The sequence below is a fragment of the Vespa crabro genome, chromosome 12 (genome assembly GCF_910589235.1).
Source record: "Vespa crabro chromosome 12, iyVesCrab1.2, whole genome shotgun sequence".
Lineage (NCBI taxonomy): Eukaryota > Metazoa > Arthropoda > Insecta > Hymenoptera > Vespidae > Vespa > Vespa crabro.
Window position 1 is genome coordinate 3,605,820 of NC_060966.1, and position 17,500 is coordinate 3,623,319.

Consider the following 17,500-nt stretch of genomic DNA (forward strand, 5'->3'; position numbering starts at 1 on the left):
ACTTCTTTTTCTCAAAAGAATAATATTTTCTTTTCTTTTTCTTTTTCTTTTTCTTTTTCTTTTTTCTTTCTTCTCTCTTCTTTTTTTGTCCTGGTCGTATTAAGTCAGCAAACTAACCTAATTATCTGATCTCAATTAAGACGTCGTCGTCATTGTCACGGCGGCCAATTCCTTTCTCAAGTCTCTATCGCGATGAATTCTTTATTTAAGGAATTCAAATAGGAGGTGGTTTTATATACCGGCAAATTATCCCTCAATGCACGAAAGTGTATTAACATGTTGGAAGAAAAAACCTTCCATCTGACCATCGACCATCCGTCTTTCATATAAGGAAAACGCGTTAGACATTCGGCCGTTGTCTTATCGAATGTACTTAATCGACAAGCAGGTTCTCTATCTATCTCTTTTTCTCTTTTTCTTTTCCTCTTTTTCTCTCTTTCTCTTTGCACATCATGCCCGTGCCACCATATTTAATTTACATTTCTAATTTATACATTTCTGATGGAACTCGAATGTACAACATTAATGAAAGTTTTTGATATTTTCTTTTTTCTTTCTCTTCTCTTTTCTTTTTTTTTCTTTTCTTCTTTTTTCTTTTTTTCTTTTTTTTTTTTTTTTACAGAAGAAACGCTGAAAATTCGAGCCTAAAGAATGAAATTTTTCATTATATTCATTTCGTCCTTGGTTTCTTTTTTTTCTTTTTTCTTTTTTTTTTTACTACTGTCATTGAATTCGACGATAAATAACGTCGACCTTTTTTTTTTTCGATCCATCAGTATTTTTTGACATTTTCGAAATTTTTGACATCGATCGAATCGATATATAATGTCAGAATTTTTTTCGACACAAAAATTATGTCCAATGGTGCAAAGTAATAATGTCGAACTTTTCAATAAATGGTACTGAAGAATAATGAAAATTTCCATGTTAATTAATCGCGTAAGTAATATCAAAATTGTTCGATATTAATCAGTACAAGTGTCTGATGTAAAAATTTTTTTAACGTTAATAAACAGGTATAATAAGATATAAAATATACTTGGTCGAATTTTAAGGATTTTTTTCGAAAATTTTAACTGAAAATTTCGATATTCGTAAGAACGATAAGTAACGTTAGTATTTTTCAATATTAATGAATCCAATAATTTCAATATTATATAAGTAAATAAATATCAGAAGTTTCAGAATTTTCAGTATATTTTACTAAGAATTTCGACAATAATAATATCAATACATAATATTATAATAGAATATTTTCTATTAAAAAAAACAACAAGTAATCTATGAAAATATTAAAGAACAGCAAGTAATTTACGAAATTTCAAGATTTCTTTATTGATAATGTTTACTTTGATAAAACCAATATGTTAGAATTTTTGAATATTAATAAGTCCAATAATATCGACAAGTAATATCAGAATTTTTCTAAAGAAAATTTCGACAATTTTAAAATTAATTATTGGCCAATCGAATAATTTATCATATTTCACAATATTATTGTATTTCATTTACGGATAAATGATTTCTATGTATACTATTAATTAGAATTATATCGAGTTGTTTCATAAATACATGAAAATTATACTAATCTATGAATTATCTCAATAGCTATGCAAAATGGTGGAATTCTAATCTATAAAATATATCGTATATAATTAACACGATAACGTTGTTATCGTTTATTATAACAAATTGTTTATTAATCGATCGAACAATATTGAAAAACATCGTTAAATTAAAAACATTCGAGTGAAAATAATCAGAATATAAGTCTATGTTTAATAAGTAATGATTAAAAGTTTTCAAATGAAAATCTCGAAAATTCTGAAAATAATGACAATATTACTGTATTTCGTTTACGGATAAATGATTTCTATGTATACTATTAATTAGAATTATATCGAGTTGTTTCATAAATACATGAAAATTATACTATAATCTATAAATTATCTCAATAGTTATGTAAAATGGTGGAATTCTAACCTATAAAATATAAGTCCAATAATGTTTAATAAGTAATGATTAAAAGTTTTCAAAAGAAAATCTCGAAAATTCTGAAAATAATTACAATATTAGTGTATTTCATTTACGGATAAATGATTTCTATGTATACTATTAATTAGAATTATATCGAGTTGTTTCATAAATACATGAAAATTATACTAATCTATGAATTATCTCAATAGTTATGCAAAATGGTGGAATTCTAACCTATAAAATATATCGTATATAATTAACACGATAACGTTGTTATCATTTATTATAACAAATTGTTTATTAATCGATCGAACAATATTGAAAAACATCGTTAAATTAAAAACATTCGAGTGAAAACAATGAGACTATATTTAAACGAATGAAAATTTATGAGAAATTTTTATTATTAGAGAATCGTTTTGCTACAAAATGACAAACACAGACAGTACGTATTCGAGTTAGAACTCTGTCAGATATGTTTCGCGTCGTGATAAATTCATGGACGACAGGAATTGGAATTTCGGTTATTAATTCGAACGTGGCAGGGAGAAATGGTGTAGGTAGGGTTGATGTGAGAGCAACACAGTCGAGAGCCGAACGTTCGTTTCTCGTCGGTTCTCTCTGTGTTCCGGAACCCGCACACGTTTAACGGGCAGACCGCATTTATACCAGTACAAATCAAATGGGATTAAATGTGGTCGCGTAGATGAACATGGGTTCGGTATACGAAGCAGGGAACATAAATTGTAGAGTACCGACTCCACGGATTCGAATCCTCGAGCGGATGTATTTTGTTCGAACGCAATTTGCCGTGTTCGTCGTGGTTCCCGGTTATTCTAGCATTATGTTTCCCGTTAATGAGCTCACTCTATGTCCTATTAGAAATGAATCGATGAAAGAGTGATCAAGGATAACATAATTCATTATTATTATTATTATTTTTTTTTTCTTATAACAAAATTCTATATTTGTTATCTTAAATTAAATTAATCCCTTTTTTTTTCTTTTTTCTTTCTTTAAAGAAATATTGACCTAACATTTGATATTTGAAACAGAAATAATTGTTTCTATTTTATTTTTACGACTTCTGAGAATTAAGATAATTTCTAATGTATAATTTGATTAGGTGTGTATAATAAATTTTTTCATATTTGTATTATGTAAAATACTATTAAAAATTAATAGTTTTAATTATGACAACGTAGTTTGGAATAAGAGATAAATATATCTTATTAGAAATGAGTGATGCTAATATTGTAATGATAATACGGACAATACAATTTATTACTATTAAATTCTTTTTTTTTTTTTTTTATAAAAATATAAAATTCTATATTCGTTATCTTAAAAAAATCTTTCAACTATCATTTTATATGTGGAAAATAAATATTATTTTTATTTCTTCTATACCTATTCCTACAATCAAGACAATCTCAGAAGCATAATATTCCAACTATATAATTTAGTTTTGTTTTGTATGAGTTTGTTGTTTCGAAAATTAAATTTTTATATAATTCACGAATAAATACAATTTCAAACGTATAACATACGTTATATATATTATACATGTACACAATTATAAATGATCATTATTTACTTTAATAATTGAAATTGCTAAATTAAATTGTAATTCGTTCGTACGTGCGTGTATTATATACATATATATTATAAAAAAAAAAAAAAAAAAAACTATACGCATACTCCTAATTCCAGAAAAAAAAAAAACACATACCATATATAATAACGTAATAAAATTCCAGAACACCATAAATACGTCACTCTCATCTGACCGATCGAAAGATCGTCGTTTAGATAAAAAAGAATTAAAAATAAAAAAAAAAAAAAATAAAACAAACAAACAAACAAAAGAATCATTTCGATTCCGATTGAGGGGAGAGAATACATTGCGTACCAATTAAAAAATCACCGATGTATGTAAATTCAATCGAACGTCCTAATAATTCAATTCGAACGAGAGGGGACGTACGATTCGTTTTCGAGTCGAATTCGGCGTGGGTGCGACATACGTTTATACATCAGGGCCAAAGGGAAAGGAAGGAGGAGGAGGATGAGATGGTGGGGTATGGAGGAAAGTGGGGTAAGAGGAGAGAAGTGGACCGAAATCGAAGGGGTCAGGTGTGTGTCGGTGGGCCTGAAAAACGAAGTCGAACAAGAAAGAACGCGAGCGAGAGAGATAAAGATAGATAGATAAAAAAAAAAAAAAGAGAGAAAAAGAGAAAGAAAAAGAGGAAGAAAAAAGAAAACATACGAATAAAAATACGAAAGAGAGCGAGTAAGAGAAGGAATAGTCGAATTTCGGTTATTAATATCACGAATGCCGCGTGGATTCCCCAATGGGGGGGCGGTACGACCCCCTCGTGCGCGTCAGACCCAGGATAGGCCTTTCGGAGGCTCGCCCTTGGGACTCCCTTTTGAGACAATGGACGCCTGTGGTGCTGGATGTCTCCGACGACGTCTGGGGACCCCCGTCGCGACGCAAACGCCACACGCTCGGACCCGTTTTACTACTATAGAGACGTCAGTTATCCGTCTCGTTCTCTCTCTCTCTCTCTCTCTTACTCTCTCTCTCTCCTTGTCTGTTTGTCTGTCTGTCCGTCTGTCTGTTTGTCTGTCTGTTTTTCTGTCCCTCTCTCTCTCTCTCTCTCTCTCTCTCTCTCTCTCTCTCTCTCTCTCCTTTTCTTTCTTTCTTTCTTTCTCTATCCCAATGAGTGTCCCGGGGCACCGATTTATTGGAGACGAGTCTTTCTCTCTCTCAATGTGGAATCGAGAAATGTGTCAGGAGGTCGTTCGAGTGCAAGAACGTTCCTATTAAATTTATTCGATTGACTTTTCACGAGAATCGAACAGTTTATTTTTTCTTCTTCTTCTTCTTCTTCTTCTGCTTTTCTCTTTTCTCTTTGTCTCCTCTTTATATATCGATTTAATAATTATGAAATATTTTATTTCCTTTCTCTTATCTTTTTCTTCCTTTTTTTTCTCCTCTTTCATTCTTCTTCCATGAGAATCGAACATTACTCCTTTCTTTTTTCTCTTTTTTCTTTTTCTTTTTTCTTTTTTCTTTTTCTTCCTCCTTTCCTTTTATTCCATTTCCTATTACATCGTTATGTATATTTTGTTGTTATGTGACGATTCTTGTTATTCATTTTTTTAATATCATTTTATCGAACAATTCGAAAATAATAGTACAATTTTTCCTTTTTTTTTTTTTTTTTTTTTTTTTTTAAATATATGATGATAAAAAGAAATCGATATTTTATGGATGTGTAACAATGAAAGATATAGAAATATATTTTTAAGATACAATAATTAAAAAAAAAAAAATAATAAAAATGGAAATTTTATTGAAATATAATAATAACAAAGATGGTAATCTTATCAAAATATGATGAGAAAGAAAAAAAAGATAAAAAGGAAATAAAAATCTTATTATCATATAATGACAAAAAGAAAAAGAAGAAGAGGTAGAAATTAAAAAAAAAGAAAAACAGAAAGAAGAGAACAAATAGAAAAACAAAGAAAAAATTAAAAAAAAAAAAGGAGTAAAACAGAAAAATTTTATTCATATATTCAGATGTAATGACAAAAAAAATGTCAACAACAAACAACAATTTTTTCACTAAATTGTTTCAAAGAAATCATACGAATAAAACATTGTAAACACGTTGTCTATCATTACCTTGTATGCACGAGAAATAAGAAAGAAAGAAAGAAAGAAAGAAAGAAAGAAAAAAAAGCAAATAAACGAACGAACAAAAATAAAAAACTGATCCAATAAAAAAGAATAAACGAAGAAACGAAACAAAAAAAAACAGACAAGGAAAAGAAAGAGAAAATTGAATACAAAAAAAAAAGAAAAAACAAAAAAAAATTGATCGGAGAACAAATTAGAAAAATAATGGATAGCGCGACGAATATAACGGATGGGATTGAAAGTATCGAAAAAAAAACGAAAAAAAAACCAAAAAAAAAAAAAAAAAGAAAAAACAACAAAAGAAAAAAAAAAAGATTTATCGATACTCTCATATCTATCGTTTATTAATACAAAATATCTTATCTAAATAAAAACATCGAGGGACGTTCGTCGACGTTTATTCGCCTAAGAAAAACTAGTTCCTTACGCGTTCAAGATGTTCTCCCTAGTGATTACTATACGGGTTCTTAAAGTAGCCAATGACCACCGGTACAGTTTCGATTATGCTGTCACACGGTAAGAGAGAATGCGGGAGTATTGGTAATGGAGGTTTATAAAAGGGACGTAGATAGGTGGACGGCGGTTGAAGGACTAGATTGAGAGAAAAAAGGGGAAATAAAGGTTGGTTGAGGTGGGGGTGAGGGGGGAGGGAGGTAGAGGAGGAAGAATAAGGAAAGGAAGTGAAAGAAGGGGAGGGGTGAGGTTTTATAGAGCGAACCTTTCGATCGAATTCGATATGTCGGATCGTATTGGAAAGTGAACGATTAAAAAGATTGGATAACGTATGTGTAACTACTACCATTGGATTATTTATCATAGTCATTTATGTATGATGTAGTAGGGATAAGTAAGGGAGGAAGAGGTTATAACGAACATCTGTGCTATGCGACATTGTGTTACACGGGATCGCACAGCGGGAAGAAATCTGTACCCAACTACAAAATATATACAGATCGGAGTCGTTTAAAACGTGCATTGTTCTACAATCCATCCCTACTTCGTCCCTGTATCGTCCCTACCACCTATCCCTCTTCAACTCCAACCCTCTTTAGCCCTCTTTTCCCCTCCCTCGATCCTATCCCCTCCTACGTTCACTCCATCCACGACTGTGGTCGTGTACAATATGTATGACGTTAAGTCTCGTTGCACGATTGATAGCAACTACAATAATAGAAAAGTATTGTTCTTTGGGTTGCTTCGATTTTAAAATCGAATAATATATAAAATGATATGAATTATTGACGACGTTTAAATCGCAAATGTGTTTGATTCATTTAATTTAGAACTTTGGTATGAATTATATGATTACATTCATTTCGTATTAATTTTTATTATTTTCATTATTTATTTATTTTTTTTATTATTTATTTTTCGTAGTTTTTATTATTTTTATTGTTATACTTTTTATTTATTTATTTATTTATTTATTTATTTATTTAGTTAGTTAGATAGTTATGATTTTTTTTTTCTTTTTTATTATGATCCATCGATCTTCTTTTATTAGTATTGTGTATGCGTGTGTTAAATATTTGTCTATATATAAATATGTATATATGCGTATAGGCACGCAGACACATGTGTCTATATATATATATATATAATATGAATACACACACACACATATAAAAAAAATTTCAAGACTATAAAAATATATATAAGCATGTATAATATTTCAAGTGTAATTGAAACATTGTTAAAATTGTGATAATTGTTTTCTTTACTTTTTTTCCTTTTTTTTTTTCCATTTTCCTTCAAATAACGCATCCCTTTTACTTATACAAATGAAATGATCTTTAAATTGCTGAGATTTTGTTAGAAAAAAATTAAAAAAGAAAAAAAAAATAGAATTTCGTTTGGTAAACTTCATTCGGGATATGTGGAGAAAATATTAAATAAATATGAAAAAATAAAAAAAAAAAAAAAAAAAAAAGAGGAATGAAAAAACAAAACAAAACAAAACAAAAGACAAACCAAAGCATTTAGTTTGTATGTATCGCGTGCACATGCTACTAACTGATGGAAAGACGAAACTTAAATGATCCGAAACAGTGTAGAACATATTTCGTGTTTGCAATGTCGTTATTACATCGTTTAGTTGAACGTACCCGTACCTTCCGCAAACGCGCCGCTTATTTATTATTTCAAAGAAAACTGAAACAGAGAAGAGATATGCGAACCTTGGACCGAGAATCGTGGTCCCTTAAACGTCGCGTGTATGAGAGAAATTATAAGGCTTCGCGGTTAACATGACTCTTCGCGGTACCCGACGAAACGAGGAAACTTCTTCGAATGCCCTTAACCATAGGAAAGTATGTAATTTTGAGATAAACTTCGTAACGATGTATTTTCTTCTTTTTCTTTTTCTTTTTTTAATTTCTCTTTTTACTTATTTTTCTCTTTTTATTTATTTTCCTTTCTTTCTTTTTCTTTTTTTCTTTTTTTTTTCTTTTTTTCTTTTTTTTTTTTTTACATGTAACCGTTATTTCCCATATAGGTTGTCAAGGGTGAAAGTAACGTAGATGGAAGAAAGGAAAGAGAATAAAAAGAAAATAAATAAGATTTGAATTTTTATCGTTATTTTAATCTATTTGGTTTAATAATAATAATAATAATAATAATAATAATAATAATAATAATAATAATAATAATAATAATAATAATAATAATAATAATAATGACAATAATGATAATGAAATTTCGTGATAAACTTTATGACGAAAGGTATTCGTTTTTCAACATAAATATTTATATAATAGTTATTTGCCATATAAATGGTCAAGGGTGAAATTAATATCAATAAAGAAAAAAAAAAAGATTTGAATTTTTTTTTGTTATGTAATCTATCCAGTTTAACAATAATAATAATGTAATTTCATGATAAACTTTGTGATGAAAAGAATCTGATTTTTTTTTTTTTTTTTTTTTTTAATATATATATATATATATATAATAAAATTATTTGCCATACTTTATGGAGCGTGGAAGTAACATCGGTAAACAATTTGTTTTTTTTCTCAATTTCTTTCATCGCTTAATATTTATAATGACGATAACGTAAATAATAATGTAATTTTGAGAAAATTTCGTAAAAAATACACATCCTCATTTTTCATCATATAATCGATAGATTTTCCCCATAAATTTTCAATATTTTTTTTGTTTGTCTTCTATTTTATATATATATATATGTATATATATATATATATATATATAATCTATCTATTAATAATAAAATAACTAAATTAGTTTAATTTTGCGATAACTTTGTCATCAAATTTTTATTCTTTCTTTCTTTTTTTTTAATTATATAAATAATCTTTATTTCCCATAAGTCTTTATTTCCCATGAGATTGAGAATAACGTTTAAAAGAAGTTTTAAATTTATCTGGTTATTTAATTCACCTATTAATAATAATGTAAAGAATAATTTTGATTTAAAACTTCAGATCAAAATACTTTTTTCTATTATAATATAATCGATTAGAGTAACATCGATAAAAATAAATATAAATTTTTCTATAACTTAATCGATCTATTTATAAAAAAAATTATATAATAATACTTACGCCCTGAAGATAGTTGATTTTATCCGTGACATCGTTTTGAATCGCATGATCCATGGGATGAGAAGACATCGTTGAATATATAATAAAAACATCAAAGATGAGAAATCATGATCGAAAAGTCTCAGCATACTTTACGGTTTCAAATATTAATTTTCTTTTTTCTATTCTTTTTTTTTTCTTTTTCAAGTAATATTACAAACATTAATAATAATTTAAATCTTTTTTTTTTGCACTATAATTCTTCTAATTTGTTTTCTGAATTATCATAATTTTTGCACGATTATTTTGCACTAAATTTCAAACTATCATTTTCCTTGTATCTTCAAATTATTATTTTTCTAATTATGAAATACTCATTCATTATATTATAATTTTTTTTCCTTTTTTTATATTAAAAATCTCGACTTCGCTATAATAATTTTAATGAGATACAAAACGACTATAGTAATTTTCAATCGAAAATATTCATTCGCTATAATGTATCAAACGTTAATAATTACTTTATCGAAAAATGTCTACATTATTGTATTAATTTGTTAATTAAAAATTAGATATAAAATTATTGAAATAATATTCGATAAAGAAAATATTTCTTTGCTATACCGTATTATATACTTATATATATATATGTTTAATTAAAAATTTCGACGTCAGTTATTAATCGATCAAATAATTAAAATTTCGAAGCAATTTTTTTAACGAAACTTTTTCACGTAATTTACATTATTAATGATTTCTATAAAAAAAAAAAGAAAACAAAACAAAACAAAAATTGATACGTATTATCGTTTCGTTGTTTACGTCATAGTGCAAAAAATATTGTTAATATATAAATCATAGTTCATAAATTATAAATCGTAATCGATAGAATATAATATCGCAAGAAACTTTTCGATTTCTGTAAAAATCTCATTAAATTTCGAGATCGTTGATCGTAATAATCCATACTCACGGATGTTGGATCCTGAAACAGAGAAAGAAAGTACCAATCGAGTTAGCAATTAAAATTGAAGCGTTGAAAATCAGTAGACCGTCATAACACGGTCAATCTTCGATTTCAAGGATCGATTATCATCAAGGAGAGAATTCTTTTTTCTTTCATTTCATTTCATTTCTTTTCCATTCTTTTTTGTTCGTCTTTTTTGAACGTCTGACGTTTTAAAAATACCTTTAACGGAGTAGACACGCGTGGAAACAAGAAAAAAACAAAAAAAAAAAGAGGAGTGGGGGGAAATTCGAAAAATAAAAAAAAAAGAAAAGAAACAGCGGATAGAATTTAGATAGAATAGAGAATAAAAAGTAAAAAAAAAAAAAAAAAAAGAATGAAAAACGAAAGAAAAATGAAGAAGGAACAAAAAAATAATTTTTAAAAAAGTTTACAAAAAGAAATTTTTTTGCCAACGATCAGATATTATTATTATTATTATTATTATTATTATTATTATTATTATTATTATTATTATTATTATGCGAAAGCTCATAAAAATAATCGAAAAAATGTAATGATCGAGACGCGACGAAAGCATCCGTGATACGTGCGCATAATATATATAAGGACGCCGCCGGTTTTCTAACTATAAAGACGTTCATTCTCGAGGCGGTCGTCGTCTCGATATATTCTCTCGACAATTTGTTATGCATGCTCACGATGAACGAAAATTGCATTTAATTCGACGCCGTGGTTCTTTCGTCGTCGACGATCGACGACGACGACGACGATCGACGACGATCAACGATCAACGAAAACGACAACGATCGACGAAAACGACGAAGACGCGTCACGAAAGATCTTTCGAAAGAAAAGAAAGAGAAGATATAAGTGAAGCGAAATAAAAAAAAAAAAACATATATATATATATATATGTGCGTGTGTGTGTGTGTATGTATATCAGAAAAAAAATTATATATATAAAAAAAAAAAAAATAAATAAATAAATAAAAATAAATGTTATGGGGTATAACGAAAATGGGGACGACGTAGATAGTATAAAAAGGGACGTAGGGTGCATAAATGTAGATGTTCCATTTAAAAAGCCATTTTCGCGTGTTTAGCATAATACGTAATCGCGCGAACCTCCTCCTCCTCCTCCTCCTCCTTCTCCTCCTCCTCCGCCTCTTCCACCTTCTCATCCTTCTCTTCCATCACCATCGATCGGAATTATTTTATCGGTCGTTCGTCTTGAATTTCTACGTAGTCCTGTCGTCTTATATACGATATATTCCTGTTGTATACCAAACGATGGATCCTTCGGAAAGTAAGGAAAGAAAAGGACAGAGATAGGAGAGAGACAGAATGTGAATGAAAATGAGAATGAGAGTAAGAGAGTAAGAGAGAGAAAGAGAGAAAAAAAAGAGAGAGAGAAAGAGAAAGAGAGAGAGAGAGAGAGAGAGAGAGAGAGAGAGAGAAAATAATGTCGAAGCTATCAGCAAGGATCACGTTCCCCGAACAGTTTATATCCCTTCTCGTGTAAACGAGCCATGAGGTGGTTGTTTTTGGTAGGAGAAAAGTGGCAGAGTCAGAGCGAAGAGAAGAGACGAGGGATCGGGGAGGAAGAGGGGTGAGGGAAGAGGAGAGGGGTTAGGGTGGTATAAATATTCCTTGCACTTTCTTTTGTTGCATCTTCTTGCGCCTTTTACACTATAAAGGAGCCAATATACTAGTGGATTAAAAGTGAACGAATGATTATTATGATGGGGGAAGTTAGGGTATACTCTAAAGCTGACGTTCAGTTTACGACGACGTAAAATTACGTTGAAGAGATACTCTTTCAGTATTATCTTTTCGAACCCCTCCCCGCCCTCCCACCCCCCCTCTCTTTCTCTCTCTTTCTTTCTCTTCCCTTATTCCTTTTCCCTACTCCTTCTTCCTTCCCCTTACTCCGAACATCTTCCTCTTCTTTTCATACTAACCCATAAAAAGGATGATACTGTTGGTATTACTACGATCTCTCATCGTGTATATTATTAACGGGTCATTTTCTATGGATAATGAAATGAATTTAATGTATGAATTATTTTTTTTTCGTCGATTATCATTCTTTCGTTCGTTTGAGATTTATTTATTTTTTTATTTTTTTCTTTAATTTTTCTTCTTTACTTTTTATCCATTTTCTTCTTTTACGTGTTCTTATCAATTATTCGAATGGGATATTTGTCTTTGTTAAAAAAAAAGGAAAAAAAAAAAAAAAAAAAAAAAACGAAAAAAAAGAGAAGAAAAACGATAAAAAGAAAGAAATTGTATTTTCTATCTTTCTTTTCTTTTTTCTTTTTTTCTTTTGTTAAAAGAATATCCCAACAGTTCTATACGACCGTAGGATTGTTACAAAAGTAATTGCAATTAATGAAAATAATTCGTATTTCTTTACACCGACGTAACGAGGGAAATATTTCTTTCGTTGATTGATAAAATTTGAAATCTTCTTTAATACGACTACATATGTATATTGATGTTTGAATTAATGTAAATTCATCAAAGCTAATAATATAAACAATATTATATTTAACATTAATTAATTATTAATTATATTAAAATAATAGAGGAAATATTAAGTTATGAAATTTTATCAAATTTATCTAAGTAACGTTACAATGATTCCAAATATACTCGCTTTTGTATACATTCAATTATTAAAATATCAAATTATATCAAATGGCCTAAGTCACACCATTAGAATAATGTACGATCCATCTCGTTAATTTCATTAAATGATTAATTAATTAATTCTTAATTCATAATTCTTCAATGATTAATTCTAATATAATTTAACGAATAGACTCGATGACGATAATTTTTACATCTGACAATTGATCATCAAATTAATGTGTGTGTGTATTTGTGTGCGTGTGTGTGCGCGCGCGCGCGCCTGTGTGTGTATGTGTGTGTTAATCAATTACTCAAAACTTAACGACGTAATCGATGTATACCTAATCAAGAAAAAGAGGAAGAAGAAGAAGAAGAAGAAGAAGATAAAAATAGGACAAAAAAGAAGAACAAATAAAAAGGAAAAAAAAAGAAAACAAAAACAAAAAAAGAAGAGAAAGAAACAAAAAAAAAAAGGAAGAAGGAAAAAAAAACAGACCGATAGTAGTTTAACTTTATATCGCTGGTAGACTCGTCGTGAAATTGGCCTGCCTGGATACGTTTGTTTATGAACCCTCGAAATGTTCTGCGGTGATAGTTTTCGGTGATAGGGAATTTCAATGTGGACGAGTAGACGAGCTGCGGTTTTCCAGTTCGCTTCAGTTCACCGGCATAGCTCGACCCCTGTTTCGTTTAAATATTCCATAGCAATGCCGTCACCGTTAACGCGTTTCAATCAGTCTGCGAGTAAATGGCGATCCCGTTCGTTCTGGCAACCCTTTAAACAATTTCGTTGGCTCTGCGATACAACGTTACCCTTTCGTTTAATCGTTCTCAATTTTTCTCATCCCTTACGTATGTACGTAACAGATTAAAAAAAAAAAGAAAAAAAAAAAAAAAAAAAAGAAAAAGAAAGAAAGAAAGCAACGATACCATTTGAAATTGATTAACAAGCTTATATATTTGAATTATTAATTGTTTGTAAATATTCGTGAATGAAAAATAGAAAATATTAATTTAATTAAAACAATTAAATAAATAAATAACATAGTAAATACAAAACAAAATGGAATAAATAATGAATATTATTTTGATATTATAGAATTTCTATAATTATTTATTGGTCTCATTGTATTATATTGATATCGATATTAAGGGGATGATAATTAATATGAATAGTAATGATAATATTAATATTATATAATAGTATTTATATTTAAAAAAAAAATTATTATTAATAAAATAATATATTTATTATATATACATATACATACAAATAATATAATATATTATATTGATATATTAATTATCTACATGTATATGCATACACTCTTTCCATATATATTAATATACAAATATATTAATTATATATAACTAATATAAGTCTTTCTCTAATAATGAAGATTTGGAAAAATAATGTTTTAACTATTAATTCTAAATAATATCGAAATTTTAATTAGAACTTTATATCCAAATAAAATGATAATAATAAATTAAATAAACGACGATAATAGAAAAATAAATAGTATAATCATTAAATTGTATAATATTACTAAATAATGTCGTTATGTTTAAAATTGTATGTTTCAAATTAAAATAAAAATATCTTAATAAATGCACATTAGTATGAGAAAAATAATATAATAGAAATATTCAATTTGTTATTGTAAATAAATTTTTCAAAAAATACTATTGTCATTCATTTAAAATATAAAATAAATGAAAATATTAACGTTACTTACAAGCAAAATCTAATATTTTGATTGTCGGCTATGATTTCTGTTTATTTTGATAATGACGTTCTTCGTTTTTCTTTGATTTATTTACTCTCAAAGCCGAGAAATTCTCTAAGACGTCTAAGACTAATCGTCGCACGGTTTAGAAAGTGTTTCATAAATAAGACGTGTACGTACGTGTAATATCATTTCTGATTTAATATTGTCTACGTAACACTTTCAATCATTTTATACGCCGATATTTCTTTCTTCTTATTTATTTAAAAATAATCGTTCACTAAGGAATACAGTATTTTATATAATAACAACGTTAATTATATTTTTCAGTTAATAATTAAAAATATAATAATAAGAATGAAGATAAATAAAAGTATCTTAAAATAAAACATAAATATATGTATGTACTTTCTTATGGGTAAGATTATAGGACAATTATTTTCATTATATACCATAATTTACTGTAATTATTTTCATAATTAGACGAACGGGAGCAAAATAATTCATTACAAAAAAAAAAAAAAGAAAAAAGAAGAAGAAAGAAGAAAAGAAGAAAAAATAAATTCACGAGCGCGCATAACGATATATATAATTATAAATACCGTAAACGAAACTAAATAAAACGAGAATGAATAAGTGATATAAAATAAAATCAAACAAAATGATAAAAACAATGACGTTCGAATGAAATCACATTCGAAAGATATTAAAAAGAATTATCGATCATAGGGAGACGTAATTAAAAAAAAGAAAAAAAAGAAAAAAAAAGAAAGAGAAAACACCAATCAAAAGGAATCATTATCTATACTATCAACAATAAAATCCCAATCGATTACCATTTATCATTAAAATCATGAATAACAGATTCTTACGTATAAATAATGACGAAGAGTTCAAATATTAAAAACGATAAGTTTTTCCAACGAGAAACATAGAATCGTCCATTTTGAAGGATAGCAAAGGTATATATATATATATATAAATATAAATATATATATATATATATAAAGAATAGCAACGCACAACTCATGAGTAGTACTAGTAGTAGTAATAGTAGTAGTAGTAGTAGTAGTAGTAGTAGTAGTAGCAGCAGCAGTAGTAGTAGTAGTAGTAGTAGTAGTAGTAGTAGTTATGGGAAGAGAATAAGAGAAGGATGAGGATGTGGATGAGGATGAGGATGAGGATGAGGATGAGAATGAGGAGGAGGAAGAGGGATTGTGTTCCTCACTCTACACAGGAGTTCTACCAGCTCCCTTACGAGCCTCGAGTACCTCGCCAATAAACGTTTGTACGAGTCCATAAAAAAAGCACCAAGAGAGTGAAATATATATATATATATATATATATATATATATATATATATATATATATATATATATACATATATATATATAGAGAGAGAGAGATAGGTAGATAGATAGATAGATAGGTAGATAGAAAGAGAAGAGAATAGAGAGATGGTTCACCACAAGATCGCCTCCGGCTCCCAGTGGAATTTTAACTTTTAATAATAAAGCGAGGGAGTCTCGTGTTGTTACGTTATGATAGCGTAAGCGAGAAGAGCAAACCGTAAAGAGTGAGAGAGAGAAAAACATAGAAAGAAAAAGAGAGAAAGAGAGAGAAAGAGAGAGAGAGAGGGAGGGAGGGAGGGAGGGAGGGAGGAAAAGAAAGAGAGAAACGAAGAGAGAAAGAAAGAGAAGGAAGAGAAGGAAGAGGAGGAGGTGAATTAAGGGCGGTATAGGAGGAAGCGCCGGAGGTTCTATACCCTTCCCTCCCTTCTCTCACTCTCTCACTCTCTCTCTCTCTCTCTCTCTCTCTCTTCCCACCTACCGATGCTGACTCTTCTACTCTATACCCATCGTATATACCAGGACCGTTTGAAAACCGCAGCACAGGCACCGCCGCCACCGCGTAATTGCCGAGCTCTCACTTACCGCTCGTCGACCGCTCGTCGACCGCTCGTTCGATTGATTATTATTTTTATGCGCTCCGACCTAGCTGACCTCGTTCCCGATCGCTTCATACCCCCACCCCCGCCCTCTTCCCCCTCATCCTCCCGCCCTCCCCCTTCCCCGTCTCTTTCCTCTCAATCATCCACTGTACTGAACGGGAGGTTCACTCGCTACGTTCATTTCTTTTATGAAAAATTTTCATCCTGCGAGAACAGTACCCCCACCCACTCAATTCATCCCCCTTTCTCCCTCCCGTCATCTCCATGGTACAACTCTTACCCATCCCTAGACTCTACGTTAATCCACCTACTTCCACCTAATCCCCCCCCCTCAACTGCCACCCACACCGCCACCGCCATCAGCGTTGGCCCTGAGAAATCTTCTATGCCCAATTGGATTTATATAAATTCAATGGATACTCATATGTTTGTATGTTAAATAGATAATGCAATGTTAGAATATTGTTAGCTTTGTCATTGGGTGCTACTTCGAATTTTTTATTCTCTTTACTTTCATTTTTCCTTTTTGCCTTTCTCTTTATTTCGCTTTTCTCTTGTTGTTTTTGTTGTTGTTGTTGTTGTTATTGTTGTTATCTTACGACATTACCATTGTTGTACTTTAATATGGCCGGCGATGTGTCAGGACGTTGTGAGAAGTGAGATGGGTAGATGAAAGGAAGGAAGGAAGGAAGGAAGGAAGGAAAAAGAAGAAGAATAACTTCTTTCCTTTCCTCTCTTCTCACCCCCTCCAACGTTCAACTTGAAATCTCTATATTTCTCATCGTAATATCGAACGAAATGAGTCTTTTATACGCATTACGTACGTCCTGACCCGGGAAGAAGAAGAAGAGGAGGATGAAGAAGAAGAAGAAGAAGAAGAAGAAGAAGAAGAAGAAGAAGAAGGAGAAGAAGAAGAGCTTATTTAACTCTCAGTCGATCGGTGGCTGGCGGCTTATTATCTTTACGTTCCTGGACCCATCT

At 29.6% G+C, this 17,500-nt stretch overlaps 1 protein-coding gene across 3 annotated transcripts in view; it reads right to left on the reverse strand.

The window, feature by feature from the left end:
* The window catches only part of LOC124428484, a 201,045-nt gene that overhangs the window by 19,443 nt on the left and 164,102 nt on the right, over positions 1 to 17,500 (reverse strand). For all 3 annotated transcript variants that reach the window (XM_046972572.1, XM_046972566.1, XM_046972569.1), the window contains 2 exons: positions 10,208 to 10,219; positions 9,256 to 9,332 (listed from right to left, as the gene is read on the reverse strand). In XM_046972572.1, the coding sequence (XP_046828528.1) occupies positions 9,256 to 9,332; positions 10,208 to 10,219 (89 nt within the window). The remainder of the gene's footprint in view (positions 1 to 9,255; positions 9,333 to 10,207; positions 10,220 to 17,500) is intronic.